At 39.1% G+C, this 24,282-nt stretch overlaps 1 protein-coding gene across 1 annotated transcript; it reads left to right on the top strand.

Moving 5' to 3' along the window:
• The first annotated feature begins 23,471 nt into the window (after positions 1 to 23,471).
• On the top strand, positions 23,472 to 23,930 carry LOC139196320 (uncharacterized). Its single transcript, XM_070822064.1, has one exon. It carries the CDS (start codon positions 23,472 to 23,474, stop codon positions 23,928 to 23,930), a length of 459 nt encoding a protein of 152 aa, XP_070678165.1.
• The last annotated feature ends 352 nt before the right edge of the window (positions 23,931 to 24,282 follow it).

Below are 24,282 nucleotides of genomic sequence, written 5' to 3'. Positions count from 1 at the left end.
CTTTGCACATGTCCAAATCATCGGAGCCGATTTTCTCTCATCTTTCCTACAATTTCGGCTACTCCTACTTTACCTCGGATATCCTCATTCCCAATCTTATCATTTCTCGTGTGCCCACACATCCCACGAAGCATCCTCATCTCCGCTACACCCATTTTGTGTACGTGTTGATGCTTCACCGCCCAACATTCTATGCCATACAACATCGCTGGCCTTATTGCCGTCCTATAAAATTTTCCCTTGAGCTTCAGTGGCCTACGACGGTCACACAACACGCCGGATGCACTCTTACACTTCATCCATCCAGCTCGTATTCTATGGTTGAGATCTCCATCTAATTCTCCGTTCTCTTGCAAGATAGATCCTAGGTAGCGAAAACGGTCGCTTTTTGTGATCTTCGCTAGATTGCTCCGGTCATTAGTGTGGATAAGTATATAAATGGATAGAGATAGGAAAGCAAACACAAGATGTACGTGGTTCACCCAGATTGGCTACGTCCACGGAATAGAAGAGTTCTCATTAATTGTGAAGGGTTTACACAAGTACATAGGTTCAAGCTCTCCTTTAGTGAGTACAAGTGAATGATTTAGTACAAATGACATTAGGAAATATTGTGGGAGAATGATCTCGTAATCACGAAACTTCTAAGTATCGGAGTGTGGTGTCGTCTTGACTTGCCTTATCTGTCTCATAGGTAGATGTGGCATCTTCTCTGGAAGTACTCTTCCTCCATCCAGGGGTGGTATCTTTAACTGGTGGAGATGCACAAGGTAATGTATCAATTTCACTTGAAGCTTACTTGTAGTCTCAGGCTTGGTCAAGCGCGATACAAACCATGTAGTAGGAGTCCCCCAAGTCGCCGAGCTAGGGGGTCTGCTGAAAGAGGTGACAGACAAGGTAAGCAATCAGAGCTCCGACTGATTGTTCACCTTCTCCCCATCTTGCAGCAGCATGAAGGATAAAGAGAAGAAAAATGAGAAGAGATGATATGAGATACTTTTGCTTTTGAAGAAGTAACTTTCCACAGGCTTATTCTTGAACTGAGCTGGAGGGTTTTCTGGTTTCCTCCAGAGTATAAGGCCGACTGAAGAATTTGAGGGTCAAAACAAGTCCATCAAATCTAGAGTACGTTCCACCCTGCTGATATGGGATACTTTTGCTTTTGACAGAGTAATGGGTGTATCGGCACGTGTGCTGTTACGCTTGTCTCCACATGCTTCCTTGTATCCTTCGCACTTGCCCTATCTGTTCCTCAAGCAGATGCGGAATCTTCCCTGGAAACATAAGATGTTGAAGATGAGTACTCGAGAGCAATGCCAGGTAAGTAATCAGGTAAGGGGTTCCAGGCAGTCAGTTCCTGGCTGGAAGCTTGATCCAAGTGCTGACTGATTGCTCTCTTTCTCCTTGTCTTGCAGGTAAAAACAAGGCCAAAGGAAAAGACAGGGAAAAAGCATGATATGGGATACTCTTGCTTTTAACCCTGATGATATGAGATATTCTTGCTCTAGTATAGCTTGTTTGCAGAGGTATTATCGGGGGGAAAGAAAGCTGAATATTTCGAAAGGCTTCGTTGGGAGTGCCCTCTCAGATATGATGAAAGGTTGAGCATTTTTGCAGGTCTGCCTGTCCGTTGGGGATGGAGGTCGACATATATAGGAGTCTCCCTAACAACAAGTAGTAATGCTATTCCTTTACCCTGCTTGGTCATAGCACGGTAGTGGGAGCTGCCAGTTTCACATGTTTTAACTCTGTCAGAGCACTTTGAAAAAGTGGTCTGTGGTATCTGGCTCTCGAGATTCGGAGAACGATGCCTTTTCGATTTTTGAGAAAGCAATCATGCTGGGGGTCTGGCTCTCGAGATTCGTAGAGCAGTGTCTCTTCGATTTTTGAGGAAGTAATCATGTTGGGAGTCTGGCTCTCGAGATTCGGAGGGCGGTGCCTCTTCGATTTTGGAGCAAGCAATCCTGTTGGGAGTGTTGTCTCGAATGTGAGTAAAGGTTGGGCATGTTTGCTAGTCTACCTTGCCACGAAGCACAAAGGTTGACACACAGAGACTTTCCAATTATCCAGCAATGGTACTGTTCCTTTACCCTCTCTTCGCTTTTGAGAAAGTAGTCATGTTGGGAGTCTGGCTCTCGAGATTCGGAGGACGGTGCCTCTTCGATTTTGGAGCAAGCAATCTTGTTGGGAGTGTTTTCTCGAAAGTGAGTAAAGGTTGGGCATGTTTGCTAGTCTACCTTGCCACGAAGCACAGAGGTTGACACACAGGGACTTTCCAATTATCCAGCAGTGGTACTGTTCCTTTACCCTTGTGGGTAATAATATGGTAGCTAGACCTTCAAAATTTATGTGTCTAAACTTTGTTAGTGCTGTTTCTTTGCTATTCTTTTACCTTTCTTGGTCAGAGCGATGTAGTGGGAGCTGCAAGCTTCACGTGCTCAACTTTGGCAGAGAACTTTGGCAAAGTTATCTGTGGTACCCATGAGCTATTGTTGCGTGTGGGAAGTGGGTGATTGAACAGTAAGATTCATGTGCTTTCTACTTCACCAGAAGTCTTCGACAGAATGCCCATAATTTCTGCAAAGCTGAGTGTGCGTGTGACAGGTGCTGACAAGGCTAGAAAAGTAGGTGCCTCTTCGATTTCTGAGATCGGCCCTCGTGGTCTTTGAGCAGCCCAGCTTTTGAGAAAGCGAGCGCCTCTTCGATTGATTCGGAGAACGATGCCTCATCGATTTTTGAGAAAGCAATCATGCTAGGGGTCTGGCTCTCGAGGATTCGGGGAGCAGTGTCTCTTCGATTTTTGAGAAAGTAATCACGTTGGGAGTCTGGCTCTCGAGATTCGGAGGGCGGTGCCTCTTCGATTTTGGAGCAAGCAATCTTGTTGGAAGTGTTTTCTCGAATGTGAGTAAAGGTTGGGCATGTTTGCTAGTCTACCTTGCCACGAAGCACAGAGGTTGACACACAGGGACTTTCCAATTATCCAGCAATGGTACTGTTCCTTTACCCTCTCTTCGATTTTTAAGAAAGTAGTCATGTTGGGAGTCTGGCTCTCGAGATTCGGAGGACGGTGCCTCTTCGATTTTGGAGCAAGCAATCTTATTGGGAGTGTTTTCTCGAATGTGAGTAAAGGTTGGGCATGTTTGCTAGTCTACCTTGCCACGAAGCACAGAGGTTGACACACAGGGACTTTCCAATTATCCAGCAATAGTACTGTTCCTTTACCCTTGTGGGTAATAATATGGTAGCTAGACCTTCAAAATTTATGGGTCTAAACTTTGTTAGTGCTGTTTCTTTGCTATTCTTTTACCCTTCTTGGTCAGAGCGATGTAGTGGGAGCTGCAAGCTTCACGTGCTCAACTTTGGCAGAGAACTTTGGCAAAGTTATCTGTGGTACCCATGAGCTATTGTTGCGTGTGGGAAGTGGGTGATTGAACAGTAAGATTCATGTGTTTTCTACTTCCCCAGAAGTCTTCGACAGAATGCCCATAATTTCTGCAAAGCTGAGTGTGCGTGTGACGGGTGCTGACAAGGCTGGAAAAGTAGGTGCCTCTTCGATTTCTGAGATCGGCCCTCGTGGTCTCTGGGGAGCCCAGCTTTTGAGAAAGCGAGCGCCTCTTCGATTTCTGAGATCGGCCTTCGTGGTCTTTGAGAAGCCCAACTTTTGAGAAAGCAAACGCCTCTTCGATTTCTGAGATCAACCCTCGTGATCTCTAAGCAGCCCAGCTTTTGAGAAAGCAAACGCCTCTTCGATTTCTGAGCAGGCGCCTCTTCGATTTCCGAAGCTCCGTCGAGTGCAGATTTTTATAGAGGCTGACATTAAGTTCCAAAGCACACTTGAATCTCCACCAGTAGAAGCTTCATTCTTGCACTTCTAAGATCTTGATTTGTCCGACCTCTTCTCTCTTCAACACCTTTGAAAATGTCTGGCCCCTCCGACCGTCGTTTTGACTTGAACCTTGTTGAAGAGGCAGCCCCGCCTTCTCCAGACAACATATGGCGCCCATCCTTCGTCTCCCCTACTGGTCCTCTTACCGTTGGGGATTCCGTGATGAAGAATGATATGACCGCTGCGGTGGTGGCCAGGAACCTTCTCACTCCCAAAGATAACAGACTACTTTCCAAACGGTCTGATGAGTTAGCTGTTAAGGATTCGTTGGCTCTCAGTGTTCAGTGTGCAGGTTCTGTGTCTAATATGGCCCAACGCCTATTTGCTCGAACCCGCCAAGTTGAATCCTTGGCGGCTGAAGTGATGAGTCTCAAACAGGAGATTAGAGGGCTCAAGCATGAGAATAAACAGTTGCACCGGCTCGCACATGACTATGCTACAAACATGAAGAGGAAGCTTGACCAGATGAAGGAAACTGATGGTCAGGTTTTACTTGATCATCAGAGATTTGTGGGTTTGTTCCAAAGGCATTTATTGCCTTCGTCTTCTGGGGCTGTACCGCGTAATGAAGCTCCGAATGATCAACCTCTGATGCCTCCTCCTTCTAGGGTTCTGTCCAGTACTGAGGCTCCAAATGATCCCCCTCCGGTGCCTTCTCTTTCTGGGGCTCTACCGACTGCTGAGACTTCTCCTAAGCAACCTTTGTGAAGGCTCCGTCTTGTGTGTTTATTTTGACTCATGTATATGTACATATTTGTAGCTGATCGGGGATATCAATAAATAAGCTTTCCTTCATTTCAACGTATTGTGTTAAATACACCAAAGCCTTCTTCGCTAAGTTCTTTGAATTTTCTTTTGTTGAAGCTTGTATGTTGAAGCTTTCTGAGTGGAGCATGTAGGTTGGGGTAGTGTTCCCTTAATTTCCCGAGTGAGGAAAACTTCTCGATTGGAGACTTGGAAAATCCAAGTCACTGAGTGGGATCGGCTATATGAATCTTAGAACGCCATTGTGCTCGATCCTGTGTCATGTCCTCCGTTAGATCCAAGTACTCTAAGTCTTTTCTTAGAGTCTCTTCCAAAGTTTTCCTAGGTCTTCCTCTACCCCTTCGGCCCTGAACCTCTGTCCCATAGTCGCATCTTCTAATCGGAGCGTCAGTAGGCCTTCTTTGCACATGTCCAAACCACCGTAACCGATTTTCTCTCATCTTTCCTTCAATTTCGGCTACTCCTACTTTACCCCGGATATCCTCATTCCTAATCTTATCCTTTCTTGTGTGCCCACACATCCAACGAAGCATCCTCATCTCCGCTACACCCATTTTGTGTACCTGTTGATGTTTCACCGCCCAACATTCTGTGCCATACAGCATCGCCGGCCTTATTGCCGTCCTATAAAATTTTCCCTTGAGCTTCAATGGCATACGGCGGTCACACAACACACCGGATGCACTCTTCCACTTCATCCATCCAGCTTGTATTCTATGGTTGAGATCTCCATCTAATTCTCCGTTCTTTTGCAAGATAGATCCTAGGTAACGAAAACGGTCGCTTTTTGGTATTTCTTGATCTCCGATCCTCACCCCTAACTCGTTTTGGCCTCCATTTGCACTGAACTTGCACTCCATATATTCTGTCTTTGATCGGCTTAGGCGAAGACCTTTAGATTCCAACACTTCTCTCCAAAGGTTAAGCTTTGCATTTACCCCTTCCTGAGTTTCATCTATCAACACTATATCGTCTGCGAAAAGCATACACCAAGGAATATCATCTTGAATATGTCCTGTTAACTCATCCATTACCAACGCAAAAAGGTAAGGACTTAAGGATGAGCCTTGATGTAATCCTACAGTTATGGGGAAGCTTTCGGTTTGTCCTTCATGAGTTCTTACGGCAGTCTTTGCTCCTTCATACATATCCTTTATAGCTTGGATATATGCTACTCGTACTCCTTTCTTCTCTAAAATCCTCCAAAGAATGTCTCTTGGGACCCTATCATACGCTTTTTCCAAATCTATAAAGACCATGTGTAAATCCTTTTTCCCATCTCTATATCTTTCCATCAATCTTCGTAAGAGATAGATTGCCTCCATGGTTGAGCGCCCTGGCATGAACCCGAATTGGTTGTCCGAAACCCGTGTCTCTTGCCTCAATCTATGCTCAATGACTCTCTCCCAGAGCTTCATTGTATGACTCATTAGCTTAATACCCCTATAGTTCATGCAATTTTGTACGTCGCCCTTGTTCTTGTAGATAGGCACCAAAGTGCTCGTTCGCCACTCATTTGGCATCTTCTTCGTTTTCAAAATCCTATTGAAAAGGTCAGTGAGCCATGTTATACCTGTCTCTCCCAAAAGTTTCCACACTTCGATTGGTATATTGTCTGGGCCTATTGCTTTTTTATGCTTCATCTTCTTCAAAGCTACAACCACTTCTTCCTTCCGGATTCGACGATAAAAAGAGTAGTTTCTACACTCTTCTGAGTTACTCAACTCCCCTAAAGAATCGCTCATTTCATGTCCTTCATTGAAAAGATTATGAAAATAACCTCTCCATCTGTCTTTAACCGCGTTCTCTGTAGCAAGAACCTTTCCATCCTCATCCTTGATGCACCTCACTTGGTTTAGATCCCTTGTCTTCTTTTCCCTTGCTCTAGATAGTTTATAGATATCCAACTCTCCTTCTTTGGTATCTAGTCGTTTATACATATCGTCGTAGGCCGCTAACTTAGCTTCTCTGACAGCTTTTTTCGCCTCTTGCTTCGCTTTTCTATACTTTTCACCATTTTCATCGGTCCTCTCCTTGTATAAGGCTTTACAACATTCCTTCTTAGCCTTCACCTTTGTTTGTACCTCCTCATTCCACCACCAAGATTCCTTTTGGTGTGGGGCAAAGCCCTTGGACTCTCCTAATACCTCTTTTGCTACTTTTCGGATACAACTAGCCATGGAATCCCACATTTGGCTAGCTTCCCCCTCTCTATCCCACACACATTGGGTGATTACCTTCTCTTTGAAAATGACTTGTTTTTCTTCTTTTAGATTCCACCATCTAGTCCTTGGGCACTTCCAAGTCTTGTTCTTTTGTCTTACTCTTTTGATATGTACATCCATCACCAACAAGCGATGTTGATTAGCCACGCTCTCTCCTGGTATAACTTTGCAATCCTTACAAGTTATACGATCCCCTTTCCTCATTAGAAGAAAATCTATTTGTGTTTTTGACGACCCACTCTTGTAGGTGATCACATGTTCTTCTCTCTTCTTAAAGAAGGTGTTGGCTAAGAAGAGATCATATGCCATTGCAAAATCCAAGATAGCTTCCCCATCCTCGTTTCTCTCCCCAAAACCATGGCCACCATGAAAACCTCCATAGTTGCCTGTCTCCCTGCCCACGTGTCCATTTAAATCTCCTCCTATAAATAACTTCTCCGTCTGAGCAATTCCTTGCACCAAGTCTCCAAGATCTTCCCAAAATTTCTCCTTCGAACTCGTATCCAACCCTACTTGAGGTGCGTACGCACTAATCACATTGATAAGTTCTTGTCCTATTACAATCTTGATTGCCATGATTCTATCTCCTACCCTCTTGACATCTACAACATCTTGTACCAAGGTCTTGTCCACGATGATGCCAACACCGTTTCTCGTTCTATTTGTGCCCGAATACCAAAGTTTAAACCCTGAGTTTTCTAGATCCTTTGCCTTACTACCAACCCACTTAGTTTCTTGTAGGCACATAATATTTATCCTTCTCCTCACCATAACTTCCACTATTTCCATAGATTTTCCCGTTAAGGTTCCTATATTCCACGTTCCTAAACGCATTTTGCTCTCTTGAACTCTACCCTTCTGTCCTAGCTTCTTCACCCTCCCCCGTCTAATAGGATCAAAGTACTTCTTTTGTGTGTCCCGGGTAAAATTGATAGGAGCATATGCTCCCAAACAACTTTGAGTGGAGTCGTTCGAAAAGAAGTTTCTATGGCCCCCTTGCTCATTTAACACTGCATCCGGGTGCCGATGGAGATGCAGCGACCCTTGCTCACTTATCACTGTGCTCAGGCCACACAGCGCGCCACTTACGGGTGACGCCCTAGCTTTAGCGCGATTTTGTTCTGGATTCATTTTCATAAGGATTCGACGTGATCATGGAGTGCCGGCTGTCGACTACCTGACGCCCTCCCCCTCCTCCTTTATCCGGGCTTGGGACCGGCCATGTAAGACATAGGCGGAGTTTTGAACAGTAAGATTCATGTGCTTTCTACTTCACCAGAAGTCTTCGACAGAACTTCTGGTGAAATTAACTTACATTTCCAAAATCTATAAACTTAATGGATTAAACAGTAAATATAATCAATGAGACATCATACATCTAACAAAAAATCAACAAACAGTATCCTTTTCCATTTTGCACGTTTTAATAAAATCAAGAACAATGCCTAATCTTTGTTCTTTCACAAAACGAGAAAATTAACAAGATCGATAATTATGTAATGTTGATGTTAACTTAGTAACCAACAGAGATAACAAATATAAACATAAATTGAAAAAGTTAGTGATTACTTGTGATCCATCCCAGAGCTGACCCTAGTAAACACTTCCAAATCCTCCCTCTCCAAGTTTGTTGTCATAATTAAAATTGTTTGTTGCTGCGTGCAGTTCCTTCAAGGAAAAGACCGAACCGAGCGAGAGAGAGAGGAGGCTCAGGCTGTGCGAGAGGGTTACTAGGATAGGGTTACAATGAAGGCAAGGAACGAGAGAGAGAAGAGGGGAATGAAAAAAAATAAAAGGTGTGGCTGCTACTACTAGTGGCTAGGGTTAAAGGGTTTTGTTGATTTCTCAAAAAAATTAAAACAATTCTCCAAATCTTAGAGGCATGAGGATTCGAACCCATGCGCTGCAACTTGAGAAGCTTCACTGAAACCAACTTGGCAACATGTTATGTTTTGTTATGATTGTATGACTAAACTATTTATAATATTGAAAAAATAATTAAATATATATCGATTCGGTTTGGTTTCCAAACCTCAAAAAGCTGAAATCGAACTGGCCAGATTCGATTCGGTTCGATTTGACAGTTTCGGTTCGATTTTTTTCGGCCTCGGTCCGGTTCGGTTTTTGATTTTTTTCGGTTTTCGATTTTTTGAACCCACCCCTAGTTGACATCATAAACAAGCCTGTATCATATCTCTGGCTAAATCACAATCACCCGGGAAGCAGGTTTATGAGCTATCAATCACGTCTCCCATTATCAATATCTCATATAACAAAACATAACTCACATGGTACTTACCTGAGTGTCCACAACACCAATTCATATTATGCATCATATACTAATTCATATGATGAATATAAATTTATATGCATGGCATTTCAAAGCATACTTTCATTTAAACGCATTTTTTGGGAAAATATCAAGTATATAAATATATATTGAAAACCAAAAGCCTACTTACTGGTATGTCGAAGGGTCGTAGCCCCCGAGTTGCCCTTGACTGCGCTCATCCTCTGGATAGGCCTCACCTATATGTGAAATAACTGAATAAACATTATTTAAAGCACATAGACAAAACTAGTTAATAACTTCTCATACATTGCTCAAATGGGATGTTTGAATATACCAACGTGATCTACACAACCTCACGAACATCCCTATATTTTTAGAAATATTTTTCGACGCCCCACGCATCGGCAAAGGCACGGCCAGACGTGCCCCCACGCGCTGGTAACCTTGACGGAATCCTAAATGCCGTTAGGAATATTCCGTTAAAAGGCAATAGAAACCGTTAAATCTACCTGATGGCATCAGAATATTTCGTAAAATTTGACGGAAATATTCTATCTTCTTCTCCGATCAGCTTAGCTGGTCACCGTTGCTGTCGCCGTCTGCTGGAAACTGGAAAAATATGTAAAACCTCATATCTCTCTCATTTTTGCACCAAATTCCACGAAATCTTCACCAAAATGAAGCTTACAATGTAAGGAACAAAAGCTTACCAATTTTGGGACCTGAAATCCTCGAGAATTCGCCGGAGATCCTTCGATAATCCGGCCAAACTTTGAACTCGTTGATCTCGACTTCCCGACGTCCAATTCACCTTGTTTTTCTTCTCTGAGCTTCGTGGAGAAGTCCTAAAGCTTCCTAGAAGCTCAAAAACCACTGAAACCTTCACATTTATGTGTGCATGAACAATGCACCAAAAATGAGTATCTTGGGCTCTCGAGTTTCGAAGGTTTCACGATCAGAAAGGGTATGGTTGAGCTTGTTACGATGAGATGAGGATGATGATGGTAACAATGAGCTCGATTCATGATGGGAAGTGAAACTTCAAGGTTGTTCGTACAACTTGTGTGGAAGATAAAAGAAATCCGAGAGGGAAGAGAGAGAGTCAACATAAGAGAGAGAGAGAGAGAGTGTGTGTGTGTGTGTGTGTGTGTGTGTGTGTGTGGTCCACGTGGGTCACTAACCAAAACCAAAGAAAATATCATCTAAGTCCTAATTGGTTCCAAAATAATAGGACTTAGCAGTAATTGGTCCCACACCCCCACACAAAACGTCCAAGGGTATATAAGTAATTTCACGCCGTCAAAAATAAATATTTCGGGATGGGCTGTCACACCACCTCCTTAGTATAGATAATATCGTTTGTTAAAAAAAACAATCATTTGACAACTAATTTAATCACATTATTATCTGTGTGCAAAAGACTATTTTTATAACCGGCATTACGCGTCTCTTAAGATGTTTTGAACGTGTTTAAAATAGAGAAAATAATATTTAACAAACTACTGATTGAATCACATTATTACTAGCTCGTTGTGAGGCTAAACTCACCCCCTCCCCCTTAGTGTAGATAATATCGTTTGTTAAAAAAATCATTTGACACTAATTTAATCACATTATTATCCGCATGCAAATGACCTTTTTTATAACTGGCATTATGCACCTCTTAAGATGTTTTGAACGTGTTTAAAAATAGAGAAATTGAATCACATTATTTCTAGCCTATTGTGAGGTACTAATTAAAAAAAAACAAAAAAAAAATTAATTATTAAAAACATACTATCAAAATGATGAAAATGCCCCTGCTTTATTTGATGTATTATTTTGGGATGCATTTGAAGTTTTTTGTCGTGGGGGTATTTTTGTCCAAATATTTTTGTTGAGGTTTGGTGACACCAAAATCAATATTCACCCTTAGTGTAGATAATATCTTTGTTAAAAAAAATCATTTGACAACTAATTTAATCACATTATTATCTGCATGCGAAAGACTTTTTTATACTCGGCATCACACGCCTCTTAAGATGTTTTGAATGTGTTTAAAATAAAGAAAATAATATTTAATAAACATGTCATAGCTCGTCCTGAAATATTTTCTCTGATGGTGTGAAATGTCTAATTTACCCTTAATCATTTGTGGTGTTGTGTGGTTTTAAGTTGTGTTGTGGACCAATTATTTTCTTTCCTAAGTTTTTGGACCCAACTAGAACTAAAATTTTTCCTAGTTTTGGTTGGTGACAAGCTGGACCACACATTCACACACACACCCAATCCCGTTGACCCTCTCTCTCTCTTCCCTCTCGGTTTTTGTCCATTTTCCGTACAACACGTATGGAAAAACCTCAAACCAAGCAATTTCTTCACGAATCGAGGTTTTTAAAGTCACATTCGTGTTCCTTGTGAGCTCAGGAACACATCTATATCGCTTTTAGAACGTGAAGACCTCATTTTCCCGAGAATTCGAGAACCCAGTTTTGGGTTACTATTCATGCACTCGTGATTGTGAAGTTTTTAGGAGATTTTAAGCTGCTAGGAAGCTTTAGGACGTCTTCGTGAAGCTCGAAGAAGAAAAACGAATTGTTTTGGACGTCGGGAAGTTGAGTTTGACAAGTTTCAAGTTTGGCCGTAATATCGAGGTTTCTCTGGCAAAATCTCATGGATTTCAAGGCGTGAATTTGGTAAGGTTGTGTTCTAATCCCTCTAAGCTTCATTTTGAAACAAATTTCGTGAGTTTTGGTTGAGAATTGAAGGAGATATGAAGATTTTAAATTTTTTCAAAAACCGGCGAGTGCAGTGGTGACCGGTGCCGGACTCCAGCAAACCAAGGAAGAAGGAGAAGAATATTCCATCAGAGTTGACGGAATATTCTGACGCCGTTAGGTAAACATAACGGCATATTCTGATTTTTGACGGAATATTCCCTAACGCCGTTAGGGAATCCGTTTGGTGTGCCAGGCACGTGCCTGCACGTGAGCCGCGCAACTGGCCGTGCCTTGGCCGGTGCATGGGGTCATGAAAATTTTTTCTAAAAATTTAGGGATGTTCCTGAGGTTGAGTAGATCATGCTGGTATATTCAAATACCCCATTTGAGCAATGTATGAGAAGTTATTTCCTCGTTTTGTATATGTGCCTTAAATAATGTTTATTCAGTTATTTCGCATATAGGTGAGACCTATTATGAGGACGAAGGCCATCAATTAAGGCTCGGGGGCTACGACCCTTCAACATATCAATGAGTGGGCTTTTGGTTTTCTGTATATACCTATATACTTGAGATTTTTCCCAGAAAATGAATTTGAATGATTATACGTTTTGAAATGCCATGCAAAGCATCTGCCTTTTTTATTTATGCATTAGTAGTTGCATATAATTATGATTGGTGTTGCGGACGCACAGGTAAGTGCCAGGTAAAATCATAAATTAAAGATTTGAGGTTACTTCAGTTATGTGAGATATGATGTGATGTTTTGAGAGCTCATAAACCTACACCCCAGTGTGTTGGAAATGTGCCCTAAAACCAATCATATGATGATACTTTACGGACATTTCACATGTTAAACTAATCTAGTTTAATATCAAGGGCAAAGATTATTGTTTGAGCCGTCTCATATAAATGTTATATGCTTAAACGATAAGTCCAAGGAATATGTGATTGGGAGAATGCAATCTAAATAAGTTAGATTCATGAGACCATTCTTTCGTAGACACATCCTAAACGTTCCTGATCATAGGATTGCCAATTGGGCATTAACAGTCCGTTAAGATCAGTACGTGCTGTGTCATCTCTCAGGGAGAGTGACTAGTCTCGAGTTATTGGTGTGTGTGACATCAAGACAAGTACGTAGGTGCTCAATAGAGAATGAGTTCACTGAACACGATCAACGAAAAGTTCTCATATTCATGTCACATGAGAACTCATGGTTGGGATAATGCAAAGTAGTCCTTTGACCTGAGGCATCACGTTTGTCTTGTGGTTAAGTCCTTAATCTTTGATTATGTCAAAGTCACCCCATCCGCGGGTGTCCACGGCATAGTTAGGGTTAAGCCACTTAGCCATGGAGGCAAGTGAATGCGCAACAAGGGATCTCTAACCTTCAAACTGTTTGAGGGAGAATACTCTATGATATGATTAAGAATCTCTGGCCAGAGTATTAATGAGATTTAGGAAGTCGTTCCAAATCACAGTGAAGGTAATCATATAAGCACATGAATCACATTGGATAGTAGATATGAAAAAACTATCAAACCAAACCATGTGGTCAAGAGTATTGTATTAGAGAAAGACCGTATTGCATTTGTAATCCTAAACTGAATAGGTTCTCTACCTCTTCTGATTAGCTTGGGTAACCATGATATGTTGCTAGGTGTCACTCTTGGTTTGTGGAAGCCCTAAACGTGTATAAACACTAAAGGGAGAATTGAAAGTAAGTTTCAATTCACAATCGAATTGAAAGAGTTTTAATCGCCCACTACCTCGCTAAAAGGAACCTAATGGATCGTACACCGTGTAAGGTGGAGATTGAAGAAACAATGGAGATGAGTAAGAATAATTAAATGGTTTAATTATTTATGGCAAGGATTAATTAATATGTTAATTAATCAAACGAATAAGTTCGTTAAAGACCTCGGGATAGTTTTGGACCTTAAGGCCCAATGGGCTTCGAACGTCAAGCCCATTGACTTAAGTTGTATGACAATTTAATGAATAAAGATTCACAAAGGCCCAAAAGCCCAAATCCCTTATGTTGCCGGCCATGTGTGTTGAATTAGGGTTTTTGGTTCTTAAGTCATTTAAAGAAGTGACTATATAAAGAACTTTATAGCCTAAAATTCATTAAGGGTTCTTTTGGAGAAAATTGGAGAGAACATGTCTCTCCTTTTCTCTCTAGGAGGCCGGCCCCCTTGGAGGGTGTATCTAGCAATCCCACTACTCCAAGGTCACTCATTTCTTCATCAATCTTACCTTGGTGTGGACACTTAGAGGTTCTCAATTTTGGGAACTTGGAGAACCATATTCTTCCATCCAAATCCATGGATCTAAGAAGCAAGGAATGAAGGCCCTCTCCTTGGGTGATTAGCCTTTGCTTATGCAAAGAGGAATCTACAAAGGTATACATTTCTCAACTCACTTTGATTTGAGTTGAGTCTTGGTTCACCAATCTACTAGGCTTTGAATTTCATGGGTAATGTTTTGTTTTTGAATGCATGCAAGCATGATTCCGCCTTTTAATTGTTAAATGCATGCTATAGATGTTATTCAAATGAACATGTTTTCACAAAATCATCCTTCAAGTGGTATCAGAGCCTAGGTCTAGTAGTTGGTGAATCCTTTTGGGTTTTGTGGTTCATAGTTTGTGATTTAAAAGTTGTAATATGTTACAAGATTTATTCTTGTTTCTTTGAATGTAAATTTTGTTAGAAAATTTGCCATCTCAAATGTTGAAGATGTAGTTCATATGAGCATGAATATTGGAGCTAAAATTTGGTGCCATGTTTTTGGGAAAATTCGGCCAAATCCAAAGGGTGGATTTTTGGGTTCTTGTTTGACTTGTTAAAAGTGTTTTCAAGTGACTTTTGGAACCCCTATGTACCCTAGTTTGGTTATATGTTATTTCCCTAAAGTTTGAATGGTTTTGGGATGTTTTTGGAGTAAAAATGTTCATGGAAATTTTTTGGGTTTTTCATGAATGTTCTTCATTGTTCTTGACATTTTTGCCAAGAACAAAAAGTTTTGTGTTTTGATTCAAAGTTTTGATTTATTTCATAAAGTTTATGTTTTATGTTTTTTCAAATGATTTATGTGTTAGATATTTGTTTAAATGGTGGTAGAAATAATGGTGGGTGTGAAATGATTAATTCCTTTTCACACACACCACTTGCACCACTTGCTTGCTTTATGTCAAAACTCACAAATCAACACACACATCACTCCTTTCCCTCTCCAAAACCGGCCACCCTACATGTAGGGTACTTTTAGGGCTTTTATGCAATTACATAAAGTTTTGATACTTTTGTGTATTTGCACTTTGGCCCAAAAGTTTATGTTTTTACGTTTAGGTCCAAAAACGCTAAAGGACAAATTGTTTTGTTCCTTTAATGAAGTTTTTGCATTGTTTAAATTTTGGGTTCTACTTGTAATTACATGAAGTTGTGGACTTTTGTGTTTTTACAAAGTGACCCCAAAAGTTTGTGTTTTTGCAATATAGCCCAAAGGTTGTGGTAATTGCATATTGGTCCAAATTAGGTAGAGAACAAAATTGTTTTGTCTCTTTAAATGAGAATTGGATTTTCATTTCATTTAGCTCCATTTAAATCAATTTTATGGATACAAAAACCAAATGAAAATGTTGCATTCAATTTAATTAGTTAAAGTGTTAATTAATTAAAGGGTGATTATGAACCTAAGCCTAATATAATTGAGCTATGTGATAGGCCGTTTCAAATTTGTTTGAACCATGGGAATGTATAGATTAGATTTTGGTTGTAATTTGAGTTGATCAAATGTTGTAAAAGAGCTTAAGCTCTTCTTTACTTTAAAGTAATTTGATTTATGCAAATGTTGTAATGAGCATAAGCTCACCTTTACTTTGAAGTACTTCTTTCTTGCTTTATTTGATATGCATGAAAATGAAGTAGTTGGGTCCAACGCCCCTAAGACAACACGCCTTAATGTGATTAAACGCGTAACTAAAATCAATCACCATCCCTAGACCGAGCTTCAACACAAGGCTCATGTTGGATCTAATTAAAAGGTTCATAATCATCCTAAGGCCCTAAGGCAACTATATACTCTTGCTTTAAAAACCGTTTTATAAGCATAGTGGGAGTATTATATACAACTAAAACAATCAAATGGACCAATAGTTGTAATAGGACCAAAATTATTTTAATATAGATTAAAATGAATGTTTATATGTGATGAGACCTAAAACCCTTAACCAAACCATTATTAAGTTGACAAGCGTGAGAGTGCTTTGAACACTCTTTCGTGGCCTTCCACCGTGGTAGGCTCCAATCGTTTATGACTTGTACACCGCCTTCACCCTATCATGGGGGAGTGCAAAGTGCATGCTTATACTCAGGAGGAGTCTATATACATACTTGATGAGGTGAGTGTAGGCAACGAGGATGGCCAACATCATATCATTGTGAGGCTATTCTTGAACCCCTTCACAAACTAAGCATGGTGGGAATGACTTAACTAAGTGCAATGGAGCCAACATCATATCATTGTGAGGTGACATTCTCTAGAGGCCAAATAAGATGGGTACTTGCAAGAGATGCAAATGAGTAAGCGTACTCTCTCATTATTATTAATGCTAGCCAACATCATATCATTGTGAGGTGGGCTTGGTAGTAGTGAGTCTCCCATACCCTACTAAGAGTTTCATCCAAAACTCTCGAATTCCAATGAGGGATATGGAATTTGCCAAAAATAGTGGGTGGTGCTATTTGATTTAAAGACCCGAATCAAATGGCTTAAAATCAATCAATTTATATTCGTTATGTATTTGTTTACCAATATATTTGCAAACGCTATCCAACACTTAACAAATAAAAGCCAAAAGCTTTAGTTTCCGTACTTGGTACTACAAAACCATAGATTGTCTTTAATGGCTTGTAAATGTACCTAAGTAGTCTCATCCTCACAATCTTCCTATTGATAATGTATCATTAGAAGAATATGTTAGAAAAGGTCTATCATAAAGAGGATAACACTTTTAATGTCATAATTCTTCAATTACAATTTGTTGTATGAAGAAATAGGAGTTGCTTTGAACAACTCTTAGTCAATGCAAACACTTAGTGCTTGTTTCTTTGTTACATGAACAAGGAACTTGAGAAGAAAGCACAAAGGCATGGACACTTAATGTGCCATGATTCTTCACTTACAATTTGTTGTATGAAGAAATAAGAGTTGCCTTGTACAACTCTTGAAAGTTTGTAATTATGTTTAGAACATAATGGTTGGTTGACAAAAATAGTCCATTAACATGGACTTATGATGATTTTGAATCATTGAGTGTTGAAGTGATAAACCACTTAACGAGACGGAAACTAGGCAAGGACTTCACCTATGTGTCCCTATCCTAATGGTTCACTAAGTTTATTGTAAACTATGTAGTGAACAATAACCACATGCTCTCCAAAATGTTTGATGTGTATAACACAATTGAAATAAGTTTCAAGAGAGATAGTGGGAGTTTAGGGACCATGACTATTGTAGTCAAAGGAGAAGTCAAATGAAGAAGATAAAATTAACTCCAAGGGAACAAACTTTCTTTATGAAAGGATGGACATTGGAAGGGGTATATGCAAGAAATGTCTTGCAAGTATCAAGAACACAGCTTTCGAAGGTGTTGTAAATTGTTCTTGAATAGTTCAAAACAGTTGGTTCTTCTACTTGAATGCTTGATTCCGTATTAGCAACTATGTTTTACAATCGTTGTAAAAGTGTGACTAATAAGAAGTAGAAGATATATGAGAGAAGAAAAAGGTGCTTCACATTCGGAACGTGAATAAAATATAAATCTCTGCGAAAGCAGATAGTACTTACTTCCTCATATGAACTACCAAAGAAATTGGAAAAACCAAAGATTGTCTTTACATTCCAATTTTAAGGAATTTAATTCCGTCACTATAGTAGAGATGGATGAATGTTTTGTTTGACAAAACATTGTTCTTTATTAATCAATGATTGGATTATAGTAATCTAATGGATTGTCTGTATAGTAGAGATGATATGGTAGTGTTAACTGTTTAGAATACAATGATGCTTAAAACCCAAAAGGTTGCATGGTAGTGACTAATCTCAACTAAATTGTGATACCTCTAAATCATAAATTACGAGTTGGTCATAGATGGATGCTTTGGATCGTTAGATCCGGATCCAATACCTTCTTGTTAAAATTGTATAGAGGTGAAATGTTCGAATCTTTATTCTTTTGGAAAGAAGAAAGAATCACAAAGTTGTTGAGGTTAATTCACTTAGATGTTAATGGCACTTGTCCACAACATAATACTACTTATGTTATATGACATTCACCGAAGATCACTCTCGGTTGGACTATAGTTTATTTTGAATAAACACAAATCCGAATACTTTGCAAAATGTTTCAAAGAATTCAAGTAATGTAAGTTGATGAGTAAGACATCTAAAGTATTTACCTACTTAGATTTGATCCAAGGAAAAGAAACACTTTAGATGAGTCTCCTTGAAAGATATCAAGGAAAGAAGCATCATAAGATAATAAATTTCTCCATTAAGGAGAAGAACGAACTTAAATAAGATTTAGTTCGTTGGATGTTATCTATTACCCATATATAGGATATATACTTCTAAAAACAATATGATTGTCAATTAGAAGATCTTCCAAATTTTTCATGACTCCATAAGATGTAGTTGGAAAGAAAGACAAATCTCAAGCATGTTAAGATTTGGGGTTGTGTGCTAATAAGCAATATTTGTTTGATAACAATCTTGTGGGATATCCTTAAATTAACTTTTGGATATCGCTTCTATAAACCAACTAACAAATGTTGTTTTGTTGGGTAGTTCATTGTAATCCTACAATGTGATTTGCCTAAGAGCAAATGAACGAGAGATAGAACTCAAAGAATGGGTTCTTTGAGAGACAAGAAAGTAATCAACAAATATAAACAACCTAGTTCCTATACCAAAAGCTCCAAGGTAGTCGAGAAGGATTTATAAACCGTCTCAGTTGAATGGTTTGAACTTTATGACTATGTCATAGAGTTGCACCTCTTAATTCGAAAGAAATAAGAATGAAAATCCTTATGACTACATTGAGTGTATATACGATATATACTCAAGGAAATGGTAAAGTACCATTTGACCCGAAATAATGAAACCTTCATAAGCTAATTGGTAGCTTAAGGTAACTACAATCAAAAGGATGGTTGACTTTGAAGAAACCATTTTTGACGTAGTCTTGGTTTCAATTAATTCGAAGATAGCTAGCTACAACTAAATGGTGATTCAATGTTTGGACATAATATGGGTTTCCGAAACCATTATTAAGATAGTCTTGATAATATATGTCTAAAACTATGAATCACAAGACATGTAAGTGGTAGAGATCCGTCCATGATGAATCTAAGCAAGCTAGTGGGAGCTATGAGCATCTTATGAGAAAATGATCAAATCGTTTGATTTCTCATAAAGATGTAAATGAATTTTTTTTGTTTACTAGGTTTACAAAAGATTAGTGGGAGTTAATCATGTTCCTAAAATTTAAATATATATGATATATTAATTTTGGAAATGAAAAGAATTCTTCTTCGTTAAAGTTATGACTTTAAACATTCTATAACGATAGAATGTATATGGGAGTTAATCATGTTCCTAAAATTTAATATATATGATATATTAATTTTGGAAATGAAAAGAATTCTTCTTCGTTAAAGTTATGACTTTAAAACATTATATGAAGATAGAATGTATATGGGAGATATAGTCTATATACATGGGATGGAAATCTATAATGATATATTTCATGATATAATTGGATTATATCAATCCCTAATAATAGACAATAGATGCTAGAAAATTTCTCATATGATGATAAACTTCAATTAGAAGGATAACTCTAGTGAGACTAAGAAGTTGCTCTTCTCAAAGAGAACGTACTCTTTGACTCCGAAAGAAATAATGCGTAAATAGAATCCTTTATGCGTATGCATAAAGGGGATTTATGTATTTCATATTGTATGAAAAACATTGATATGAGTTGTACCTAGAACGGTACAAGACGATATCAGTGCAAGCCCAGGATCAGAACCATGGCAACTGTCAAGTAAGTCCTTAAGTATTTGAGAAATACTAAAGGATAAATTCGTCAAAGATTGAGGAAGAATTAGAGTAACGTAATGGAAGCGTAAATGTATTAGATTATGAATCTAATCCATCATTGGATGTTTCTTCATTATGAATGAAGAGATAAACGGATATCTCTTTATTATGACTAAAGAGATATTTGGATGGAAACATTAAAGTAATGACTTTAGTGTGTTCCATTATGAATGCAAAATATATTGCCATATAGAAGCTTACAACAATGTTGTTTGGATGGGAAAGTTCATTTATGAACTCTCTATTCGGTTCCAACCAGAAAGTGTATCTAGTGTACTGACACTATGACACTAATGGGGCGATAGCTCAAGCCAGGGAATCAAGGTCTCATCAAGGTCCGAACTCAAATGAGAGACTGAACCACATGATTGAGAATCATGTATAATGGTGACGTCGTTATTCTCAAGGTTGCTTCTATGGATAACATATAGATATCCATTGTCTAGGCCTACTATTCAGCCATTTATGAAATGACTACAGAAGAGGTATCATCACTGATGACTAAGCTGATTGGCTCTAGTGCAAGTGGGAGATTGTTGGAAATGTGCCCTAAAACCAATCATATGATGATACTTTACGGACATTTCACATGTTAAACTAATCTAGTTTAATATCAAGGGCAAAGATTATTGTTTGAGCCGTCTCATATAAATGTTATATGCTTAAACGATAAGTCCAAGGAATATGTGATTAGGAGAATGTGATCTAAAGAAGTTAGATTCATGAGACCATTCTTTTGTAGACACATCCTAAACGTTCCTGATCATAGGATTGCCAATTGGGCATTGACAGTCTGTTAAGATCAGTACGTGATGTGTCTTCTCTCAGGGAGAGTGACTAGTCTCGAGTCATTGGTGTGTGTGACATCAAGACAAGTACGTAGGTGCTCAATAGAGAATGAGTTCACTGAACACGATCAACAAAAAGTTCTCATATTCATGTCACATGAGAACTCATGGTTGGGATAATGCAAAGTAGTCCTTTGACCTGAGGCATCACGTTTGTCTTGTGGTTAAGTCCTTGATCTTTGATTATGTCAAAGTCACCCCATCCGCGGGTGTCCACGGCATAGTTAGGATTAAGCCACTTAGCCATGGAGGCAAGTGAATGCGCAACAAGGGATCTCTAACCTTCAAACTGTTTGAGGGAGAATACTCTATGATATGATTAAGAATCTCTGGCCAAAGTATGAATGAGATTTAGGAAGTCGTTCCAAATCACATTCAAGGTAATCATATAAGCACACGAATCACATTGGATAGTAGACATGAAAAAACTATCAAACCAAACAATGTGGTCAAGAGTATTGTATTAGAGAAAGACCGTATTGCATTTGTAATCCTAAACTGAATAGGTTCTCTACCTCTTCTGATTAGCTTGGGTAACCATGATATGTTGCTAGGTGTCACTCTTGGTTTGTGGAAGCCCTAAACGTGTATAAACACTAAAGAGAGAATTGAAAGTAAGTTTCAATTCACAATCGATTTGAAAGAGTTTTAATCGCCCACTACCTCGCTAAAAGGAACCTAATGGATCGTACACCGTGTAAGGTGGAGATTGAAGAAACAATGGAGATGAGTAAGAATAATTAAATGGTTTAATTATTTATGGCAAGGATTAATTAATATGTTAATTAATCAAACGAATAAGTTCGTTAAAGACCTCGGGATAGTTTTGGACCTTAAGGCCCAATGGGCTTCGAACGTCAAGCCCATTGACTTAAGTTGTATGACAATTTAATGAATAAAGATTCACAAAGGCCCAAAAGCCCAAATCCCTTATGTGGCCGGCCATGTGTGTTGAATTAGGGTTTTTGGTTCTTACGTCATTTAAAGAAGTGACTATATAAAGAACTTTATAGCCTAAAATTCATTAAGGGTTCTTTTGGAGAAAATTGGAAAGAACATGTCTCTCCTTTTCTCTCTAGGAGGCCGGCCCCCTTGGAGGGTGTATCTAGCAATCCCACTACTCCAAGGTCACTCATTTCTTCATCAATCTTACCTTGGTGTGGACACTTAGAGGTTCTCAATTTTGGGAACTTGGAGAACCATATTCTTCCATCCAAATCCATGGATCTAAGAAGCAAGGAATGAAGGCCCTCTCCTTGGGTGATTAGCCTTTGCTTATGCAAAGAGGAATCTACAAAGGTATACATTTCTCAACTCACTTTGATTTGAGTTGAGTCTTGGTTCACCAATCTACTAGGCTTTGAATTTCATGGGTAATGTTTTGTTTTTGAATGCATGCAAGCATGATTCCGCCTTTTAATTGTTAAATGCATGCTATAGATGTTATTCAAATGAACATGTTTTCACAAAATCATCCTTCACAGTGTTAGTTCTCCCGCCCAGAGTTAGGGCACAGTCCTTCACGTGATGTTGACCTCCCGCACCATATGCTCACCTTGGATCCAAGTTAGGTGCACAGGCTTATCGTACTGACCATTTTAGGTGGTTCCGACTCGTAGGTGACCCGTAATTATTCGCACAACCTTCACGTGATCATAGCACTAGAGCATATTTATTTTAGACCTAGTCTTGTCTTACATACCACTTTAGGTGGTTCTGACTCGTGTGCAGGATTTGATTTGATATGATTGAGATTGGTTATGAGCTATATACTGAGCCGTGCAGATTGAGTTAAAGGAGTTTGGCTGATGCGATATTTGACATTAATATATTTTGCTTGGATTACTTATAGCATTGCATTGAGATACTTTGGCATGGTATACTTCTATGGATTTTCATCTTGAGTATGATTTTTGATGTGGCTTATTATTATTATTATTTTCTGGGAAATTATATAGGTTTTACTGCGAGGGGTTAGAACTTTTGAGAAATGAAATGATTTTGAAAAGCTTTGTTTTTGCCCATTCACACTCTCTGTTTTGCACCTATCCAGGTTTTAGGTAGAATTGCTTTGGTGGATCACAAGGATTTCGACGGGGGTTCATACTTAAATGTAGGATCACCCTTGGATGTTGTATAATTAGTACTTGTCCTGCTTGATTGCACTTAGGCTATGTATGCTCTGGTTGTGTACTTCATACTTAATCTTGTACTGGCACCTTATCTTATCTAATACTCTAATTGATTTGGTTTTTGTTTATTCGTAATTCCTTATATCTCTATTGCTTCCGCACTGTGCACATGGCTACGTCACCCTCACGTGACGGCCATCATATCCTGATTTAGGTCGGGGTGTGTCAAAACAACTGATTGAATCATCCATACTTGATTATGGGTACGTTAAACATTCTTGGTCACTTTGCTAGAGTTTTAATTGATTGTGGTGCTACGCATTTTGTTATTTCTCATGCATTTGCTCAAGTGACGCAACCTCATCCTACACCTCTAGGGTATGACTTAGAGTTTGCTATGCCTAGAGGGAAGAGATGTTATGTTGATCGAGTATATCCAGGATGTCCAGTGATGGTAGAAGATGTGGTTATGCTAGCTAATCTTATCTCGTTAGATATTGTTTATTTTGATGGGATTTTAGGCACAAATTGGTTGCATTATAATCGTGCCAATATAGATTACTTTGGGAAGACAGTTACTTTTCATTGTCCAGGATTACCTGAAGTTAGTTTTGTGGGTGAACGTAGTGGGGTGAGGCGTGGCATTATTTATGCTGTAAGGGCGAAAAGGTTGTTATCGAAAGGTTGCCAGGGATATTTAGCTCATGTAGTGTTGAATGATGTTGCTTTTAGTAGTGTGGATGATGTTCGAGTAGTCAGACATTTTCCTGATGCATTCCCCGATGATTTACCTGGATTGCCGCCAAACCAAGATGTGGAGTTCACTATTGATTTGCTTCCAAGTACGGATCCTATATCTTTGACTCTATATAGAATGGCTCCTGCTGAATTGAGGGAATTGAAAGTCTAGTTACAGGAATTAATCGATAAAGGTTTATTCAGCCTAATACTTCACCCTAGGGAGCTCCAGTTTTGTTTGTAAGGAAGAAAGACGGGACTTTGAGGCTATGTATTGATTATAGGCAATTGAAGCGGGTAACAATTAAAAATCGTTATCCATTGCCGCATATAGATGATTTGTTTGATCAACTTCGAGGTGCCTGTTTGTTTTCTAAGATTGATTTGAGGTCTGGTTATTACCAATTGAAGATCAGCAGTGAGGATGTCCCTAAGACTGCTTTCAGAACTCGTTATGGTCATTATGAGTTTCTTGTGATGCCATTCGGATTAACGAATTCACCATCAACTTTCATGGATTTGAT

This window comes from Malus domestica, chromosome 01 (assembly GCF_042453785.1).
Source record: "Malus domestica chromosome 01, GDT2T_hap1".
Classification (NCBI taxonomy): domain Eukaryota; kingdom Viridiplantae; phylum Streptophyta; class Magnoliopsida; order Rosales; family Rosaceae; genus Malus; species Malus domestica.
Note: the sequence above shows the minus strand (reverse complement) of the source record. Positions and strands in the feature narration are given on the sequence as shown.